Genomic DNA, 7,956 nt, shown 5'->3' on the forward strand with positions numbered 1-7,956 from the left:
TGGGAGGTCATTATATAAATGCTAAAACTTGCTAAACATGTTTTTACAAGTAATTTTTTAAAACAATGAATGTTAATATTTCCTTTTTGTTGTAGCATTTTAATTCGCAATGGCAACTTCATCAACTCCATCGACTACTTCACTAGGCAAAGATTCATGGATAAGGTCCGTAATGGACAAATGTATTTTAAAAGATGACGGTAGTAACTTTCTTGAATGAGAATCCAACATCAAAAGTGTCGCGTTGTCCGACAATGTGCTCACTTACTTGACCGATGCTCCTCCAATCGAGCCCGGTGCAAGAGCTTCATCGGCGGTGCGGACCGCCTATGATGACTATGTGAGGATGTTGAATGATATCAAGAATGTGTTGATATGGTCAATATCGCCAAAGCTCAAGCTATCATGCATTTCTTTAAATGCTTACGAGATATTCACTCGTATGATCACTATGTTTTCACAAACACCTAAAGTCCGTCAATACGATGCGGCGGCACGCTTCTTTGAAGCTAAGCTTGAGAGGGGCCAAAAGGTTGGTCCCCATGTACTTAAAATGGTCGAATATGTTGACATCCTAGAGCGTCTAGGGTGTAAGATTCCTAAAACTCTTGTGGTGGATCGTATCCTTCACTCACTCCCCACCAAGTTTGCCTACTTTAGGGTAAACTACAACATGAATGACATGGATAAGAGTTACCATGAAATTCATGCGCTCCTCTCCCAAGCGGAGAGGGATATGCAGGCTAGTGGGAGTGAAAAGGGAGATGTTTTAACCATGAAGTTAAAGAACATGTCTCTTGGAGTTAAGAAAGGAAAAGGGAAAGAAAAGTCCCAATTCAAGAAATCGTCAAAGAAACATGACAAGGGAAAGGGGAAGGCCGTTGAGAATGGCAATCCCAAGGCAAAAAGTGTCAAGCTCTCCGAGGCCGAATGTTTCCATTGTAATGGGAAGGGGCATTATAGGAGGAGTTGTCCCAAATACTTGGAGGATCTCAAGGAAGGGCGTGTGACGCCTATTGGTATGATTTCCTCTCTCTATGTGATAGACGTTAATTATCCTTGTACTTCTACTTGGGTACTTGATACCGGATGTGGCTCTCACCTTTGTAACCATTTGCAGGGTATAAGGGACGTGCAAGCACTAGCAAAAGGTGATGTGGATCTCCGCATGGGCAATGGAGCTAGAGTAGCCGCCGTTGCCGTAGGGACCTATGTACTCACTTTAGCTAGTGGTTTAGAGTTGTATTTAAATAAGTGTTATTTTGTACCAACTTTAACTAAGAACATCATCTCCATTTCCGCGTTAGACGCGGAAGGCTTTTGTTTTATGATTAAGGACACGTGTTGTACTTTTTCTTTTAATGATGTGGTTTATGGCAAGGCCATTTCAATTGGAGGCATTTATGTTTTAAATGATGTTAATGACGTTTATCATATGGAAACTAAAAAGCTCAAAAAGGGTGATCCAAACGAATCCTACCTTTGGCATTGTCGTTTAGGCCACATAAACGAAAGACGCATTAAGAGACTTGCTTCATCAAAAGTGCTCAAACCATTTGGTTTCGAATCTTATGGTACATGCGAGTCTTGCCTTTTAGGCAAGATGACTCGTGCACCTTTTGCGGGAAAAGGGACACGAGCTAGTGAGGTTTTGGCTCTCATACACATGGATGTATGTGGACCATTAACCATCACCGCTAGAGGAGGTTTTCACTACTTCATTACTTTTACTGATGACTTAAGTAGATATGGGTATGTCTACTTAATGAAGAACAAGAGTGAAGCCTTTGACAAGTTCAAAGAGTTTCAAAAAGAAGTAAAGAACCAATTGGATAAAAAGATAAAGACTCTACGGTCCGACCGTGGTGGTGAGTATCTAAATATTGAATTTGATTCACACCTAAAAGATTGTGGTATAGTATCACAATGGACTCCTCCTGGCACACCGCAATTAAATGGTGTGGCCGAAAGGAGAAACCGAACTTTACTTGATATGGTTCGGTCAATGATGAGTCTAACTGAGCTTCCTAGTTCATTTTGGGGTTTTGCCCTCTTGTCTGCAGTATTTTCACTAAATCAAAGCCCGACTAAAGCGGCCGGTAAGACTCCATATGAGATATGGACAGGGAAAGTCCCGCATTTGTCATTCATGCGTATTTGGGGTTGCGAAGCGTACGTTAAGATCAAGTCTGACAATAAGCTTGCACCCAGGTCTGACAAATGTCTTTTTGTAGGATATCCAAGGGAAACACGTGGCTATTACTTCTACAATAAACACGAGAACAAAGTGTTTGTGGCTCGTGATGCTGTCTTTCTAGAAAAGGAGTTTATTTCTAGGAGACCGAGTGGGAGAAAATTTGAACTTGAAGAAGTTCGAGAGCCACAAACCGAGAATGAGGTAGAGGAGAACGTGGAGGAAAGCATTCCCTCTTCCTCTGAAACGGTAATTGTTCCTAGAAAGTCAAGTAGGATTTCTAATCCACCTGACCGTTACATTGGTAACATCGAAGAGGATGGTGTTTTATTACTTTTTGAGAGTGATGAACCCACTACCTACACATCGGCCATGTCTAGTCCCGACTCCTCGCTTTGGCTAGAAGCCATGCGGTCCGAAATGGATTCCATGTACGAGAACCAAGTATGGGACTTGGTGGATTTACCTGAGGGAGTGCGACCCCTTCAGTGTAAATGGATATATAAAATTAAGCTCGGCGTGGATAAACATGTGGATGTTTACAAAGCTAGATTGGTGGCAAAAGGTTTCACCCAAGTTCATGGTTTACACTATGACGAAACCTTCGCTCCAGTCGCTATGCTTAGTTCCATTAGGATAATCTTAGCGGTTGCCGCATTTCATGATTATGAGATTTGGCAAATGGATGTCAAAACCGCCTTCTTGAATGGGATTCTAGAAGAAGAGGTGTACATGATACAACCCGAAAGTTTTGTGGATACATCTAACCCTAAGAAGGTGTGTAAGCTCAAGAAGTCCATTTATGGTCTTAAGCAAGCATCTAGGAGTTGGAATCATCGCTTTGATCATGTCATTAAACAATACGGTTTCACTAGAAGTGTGGAAGAACCGTGTTTATACATGAAGTTTAGTGGGAGTAAGGTTGCATTCCTTGTCCTATATGTGGATGACATATTGCTCATTGGGAATGACATTCCATCGCTCACTTCCGTTAAGGAGTGGCTAGGGAAACACTTCCAAATGAAGGACTTGGTGGAGGCACAACGAATCTTGGGTATCCGGATCTTTAGGGATAGGTCCAAAAGGATACTAGAATTGAGTCAAGAAGCTTATATTGACAAAGTTCTTGACCGGTTCAATATGAAAGACTCCAAGAGAGGATTTCTACCTATGGGCCAAGGGATTACTTTGAGCAAGTCACAGTCTCCCTCTACCCCTAAGGAAATTGAACACATGAAGACCGTCCCTTATGCTTCCGCTGTTGGGTCTATCATGTATGCTATGATTTGCACTCGCCCCGACGTTGCGTATGCCTTGAGCATGACAAGTCGGTATCAAGCCAAGCCTGGTGAGAGTCACTGGATAGCCGTAAAGAACATCCTTAAGTACTTGAGAAGTACTAAGGATTCGTTCTTAGTGTTTGGAGGAGAAACTGAGTTGTGTGTAAGAGGTTACACGGACGCAAGTTTCCAAACCGATCGGGATGACACGAAATCCCAATCCGGCTATGTGTTTATGCTAAATGGAGGAGCTGTTGCTGGAAGAGCTTCAAGCAAAGTGTTACTGCGGATTCTACAACAGAGGCTGAGTACCTTGCAGCGTCTGAGGCTGCGAAGGAAGCTGTTTGGATTAGGCAATTCATGGAGGGGCTAGGAGTAGTCCATTCCGCCAAAGATCCTATCACTCTATATTGTGATAACAGTGGAGCTATTTTTCAAGCCAAAGAGCCTAAGTCTAGTAACAAATCTAGACACATTGAAAGGAAATACCATGTAATTAGAGATTATGTGGAAAGGAAGGAAATTGACATTTGTAAGGTTGGGACAGATGATAATATTGCTGATCCTTTAACCAAGCCTTTATCAAAGGCTAAGCATGATGGTCATGTCGTCGCTATGGGATTGAGACGAGTACCAGATTTTCTTTAGATTAAGGATATGTAATAATTGGATAGTGTATCTTTTATTATATATATGATAATCACATTCATTGTTTTCGTATTCATTCTTTTATGAATCTTTTATTTAGTGTGACTAAATTTTTATACCTTGTTTATCTGAATAAGTTGTGGAGACAATGTTGAACACTATTCAAGTGAATAAGATGAACATTGTATTTTGTCCCTAGTCACTTAATGAGGTGACGTCTCGGAGTGACTAGATTGTAAGTCGATTGATGGTTGTTCAACACCATAAGGTCATATGTGATGACTGGTCGATTACATAGGCAGAGTGTGTGACCCTTTGCCGGACAGTGACCATTTAGAGAGTCCCTAAGTTCTATTATAGACGCCTGGTCGTGGCGGGGATCTCTAAGATGTTCTAATGAGTCGATTCTTTTGACTGGAGACTATTATCTGAGTAGGTGCAGTTTCCGAGTGACTTTGGTTTTTATCCTAGGTCGTGCCGTGAAAGGAGGCCAAAAGGGCATTTACTAGGTCATGGTGAGCTGTATTGTGCAATAGGATAGATAGGGCATACAGGAATTGTCCACCCACGTTGGGTAACTATATCTCAAGGCCACTCGAGGAGTTAATGACTACAAATGCGTGGCCACGCTCGGAAGTAATTTGTGAGAGATTTTTCCGGTCAGGTAGTCACACTCCCGATCAAGAAAACCACTCGCGATGTGTTCATGTGCAAGTGCGACCTGAAAGACACCTTGCATTGAGTGGGAGATTAAAACGGACAAGAGAATTGGTAGCGCACACCTTGTGTCGGACAAGTGGGAGATTGTTGGAATTAGTGTCCTCCACAATAGTGCGTTAACATAATAAATCTCATTAATGGAATATCATCAGATATTTAATTATTTGATCCTCGTCAGTTGATTAACGTAAATCGATAATGGTTGGCTGACTAGAGTTTGACGTTATTGTCGTGAGACGGCGGTGATCAACTGACCCCTTTCGGTAACACCTAAAGGAACGAACCCCAATGGATAACTAATTAATTGTATGAGATACAATTTGTTTAGTCCCTTGATTTATAGACTAAGAGGTTAGTCGATTATTTTTAGAGAGATTTCGAGTTGCGAACTCGAGGAGCGGCAGTTATTATTTAATTATACGATAATTAAATAATAAGTTTTGGGAAACGGGTTTTAGTTAATTAACTGTTAATTTACTAAAATTGTACTAATTAATTAATGTGATTAATATTAGTACGTAAATAATATGTGTAGTGGTACACGTATATTTACGGAATGAATTGGACGAATTAATTATGGAAGTATTTAAACATGATGCGATGTTTAAAATAAAAATTACACGGATTTGTGCGACAAATATAAAAACCAACATGGACCCGTATATGGTCAAGTGGACCATGTAAAATAAGTGTAGTGGATGATTACTCACATAATCATTTTACCTTATTTTGTATACTACCATAATATATATCTTATACTAGATTTTGCATGTGATGTAAGATAAAATTATAAGACAAAAAAAAAATTGTCCACATGAGGACTCCACCACCTGCCACTTTTCCCCCCTTTACACTCCATATATTTGTTCACATTTTTACTCTACTTCATTCTTACACTCCACCATCTTTTGCATGTGAACATTTCACTCTATCTCTCTACAATAATTCATCAACTAGTATACATTAATAATATTACTAAGATAAGTTAGTGATATTACTAATATTTATCAAGGGAGCAATATTAACAAGTTACTAGTACAAACTTGTTATTATTAATATTGGGTTAGTTCTTGGGTGCAACTTGAAGGAGACTTTTTAGTTGAAGGTTTTTCAAGGAGGATCATCCACATCATTTTAGCTCAAGAACATACTAGTAAGGAGAACTAGTTTGTGCCCATTTTACCATATATTCAATGTAAGGAAATTGTTCTTTCCTTTTATGCTTTCATATTAGCATGCATGTTACATAGATCACCTAAATGATAATTTATGAGATAAATTAATTTTATTATAGAGTCTAATATGGATCTATGATCTTTCAGAATGGCATCCTTCCAGCACCCCTTTCACATCCCAATGTGGGATACATCTCCGGAATAACCCGTCGGAGCAATGTTTTAATAAATATGGATCGTCCCATAGGAAAAACTTGACATCATGTAAGAATTTCTTCCTTTGTTGATATGAAAGTTTAGATGGCAACTCTCTTCCAACTAGATAGTTGGCTATGTCGACATACCAAGGAGTATTGGCTTCCAACATCATCAAGGCATCATCGGCGAAGGAATAATCAATAGGTAATTCAATATCTCCATCACTGAACTTCAAACGGGATAGGTGATTGGCAACAACATTTTCGGCCCCCTTCTTGTCTTTAATCTCAAGATCAAATTCTTGCAAGAGCAAGATCCATCGTATCAATCTTGGGTTAGCTTCTTGTTTGGCTAGGAGGTGCTTTAGTGCGGCATGATCGGTATGAACAATGACTTTGGAACCGATCAAGTAAGAGCGGAATTTGTCTAAGGCATAGACAATGGCAAGTAGCTCTTTCTCCGTGGTAACATAGTTGATTTCAGCCGCATCCAAGGTTTTTATAGCATATTAGATAGCATGGAGAACCTTGTCCTTTTGTTGTCCTAGCACGACACCTACCGCATAGTCACTTGCATCACACATGAGCTCGAATGACAAGTTCCAATCCGATGATTGGATGATAGGTGCGGAAATTAAAGCCTTCTTGATCATATGAAAAGACTCAAGACAATCCTTAGTAAACACAAAGGGAGCATCTTTTAAAATAAGCTCCGTAAGGCGTTTTGCAATCTTACCTGCGCTGCTCGGCCGAGTCAGGCGAAAAACGAGCTACAACTATTCGTAATCATATTCTACACATGCCTTTCTACCCAAAAGATACATACAATTTGTCACTATCCTTTGAAAGCCACATAATAAACACGTAACATGCCAACATATTTCATACTAGAAATCTAATATCGACAAATTTCGCCACATCTTTCACATACTATCGCATTCCGCTTCTTCTATCATATCATCCAACCATTCAAGTTTCCAAGTACCACACACACATTGACTCAACATACAACAGTTTCCCCCCATGTGACCGGCTTGAGATCGTAAGGGCCTTAACGCGACTTTGGGGCATCTGCCAAGTCTTTGCCGTAGCTCCAAACAACTCTCCCCAGGTTCATTTTATTTAGACTCCCTAATTTCATTGGGTTCATTAGTTTTAGGTGCCAGAATCGTCGCTCTGATACCACTTTGTAACACCCCCTCATACCAAGGTACCTTACGAAGGACTACCCTAGCATGAAAGGTTGTTACCATCTCGGTTGCCCGAGGTTAGTATATCAAAGTTAACCATCCAAAACACATTTTTTAAAGTGCAATTGAGTTTAACGATTACATGTTTCCAAAAACCAAACCAAAGTACAACTGTGAAATGTCTAACAACTACAAAGAATGCAAGCTAAGTCTCTTGACGGCGGAAGCTAGACTCGAGTGATGATTCCCCATAACTGTCCCATAGCTAAAGAACTGCATCACCTGTCACAATCTGCTCACCATCCCCGAATGGATCACCACAGATTTATAAAACAACAACGGGGTCAGTTACTGAATAATCAACGCAAGACAAGTACAAAAAGGCAACCAGCTGATCATCATCCTCCTCCATTCTCCCGACCTCACACGGTAACCGACTACACACCGAAGTGTGTAACCCTGCCAGATTACCCATCGCAACTGGTAATCCTCACCGTTAGTGGGGGACCGCAGCCAATCCCCACCTAAGCCCCGCTCATCAACGAGCGATAT

The 7,956-nt window shown here is 40.5% G+C and overlaps 1 protein-coding gene across 1 annotated transcript; it reads left to right on the forward strand.

Annotated features, from left to right (window-relative positions):
- The first annotated feature begins 209 nt into the window (after positions 1-209).
- LOC141608937 (uncharacterized) lies at positions 210-1,331 on the forward strand. Its single transcript, XM_074428248.1, has 2 exons — positions 210-1,019; positions 1,121-1,331. The coding sequence occupies exons 1-2, from the start codon at positions 347-349 to the stop codon at positions 1,153-1,155; spliced, it is 708 nt and encodes a 235-aa protein (XP_074284349.1). The 5' UTR covers positions 210-346; the 3' UTR covers positions 1,156-1,331.
- Positions 1,332-7,956: the final 6,625 nt, after the last annotated feature.

This window comes from Silene latifolia, chromosome 10 (genome assembly GCF_048544455.1).
Source record: "Silene latifolia isolate original U9 population chromosome 10, ASM4854445v1, whole genome shotgun sequence".
In the NCBI taxonomy this organism is placed as follows: Eukaryota; Viridiplantae; Streptophyta; class Magnoliopsida; order Caryophyllales; family Caryophyllaceae; genus Silene; species Silene latifolia.

Bases quoted from the DNA above. Each gene is read 5' to 3' on its own strand.
- LOC141608937 (XM_074428248.1), top strand. From the start codon at position 347: ATGTTGAATGATATCAAGAATGTGTTGATATGGTCAATATCGCCAAAG. The intron at 1,020-1,120 runs GTATGATTTCCT...AACCATTTGCAG, and splicing joins AGGGCGTGTGACGCCTATTG to GGTATAAGGGACGTGCAAGC.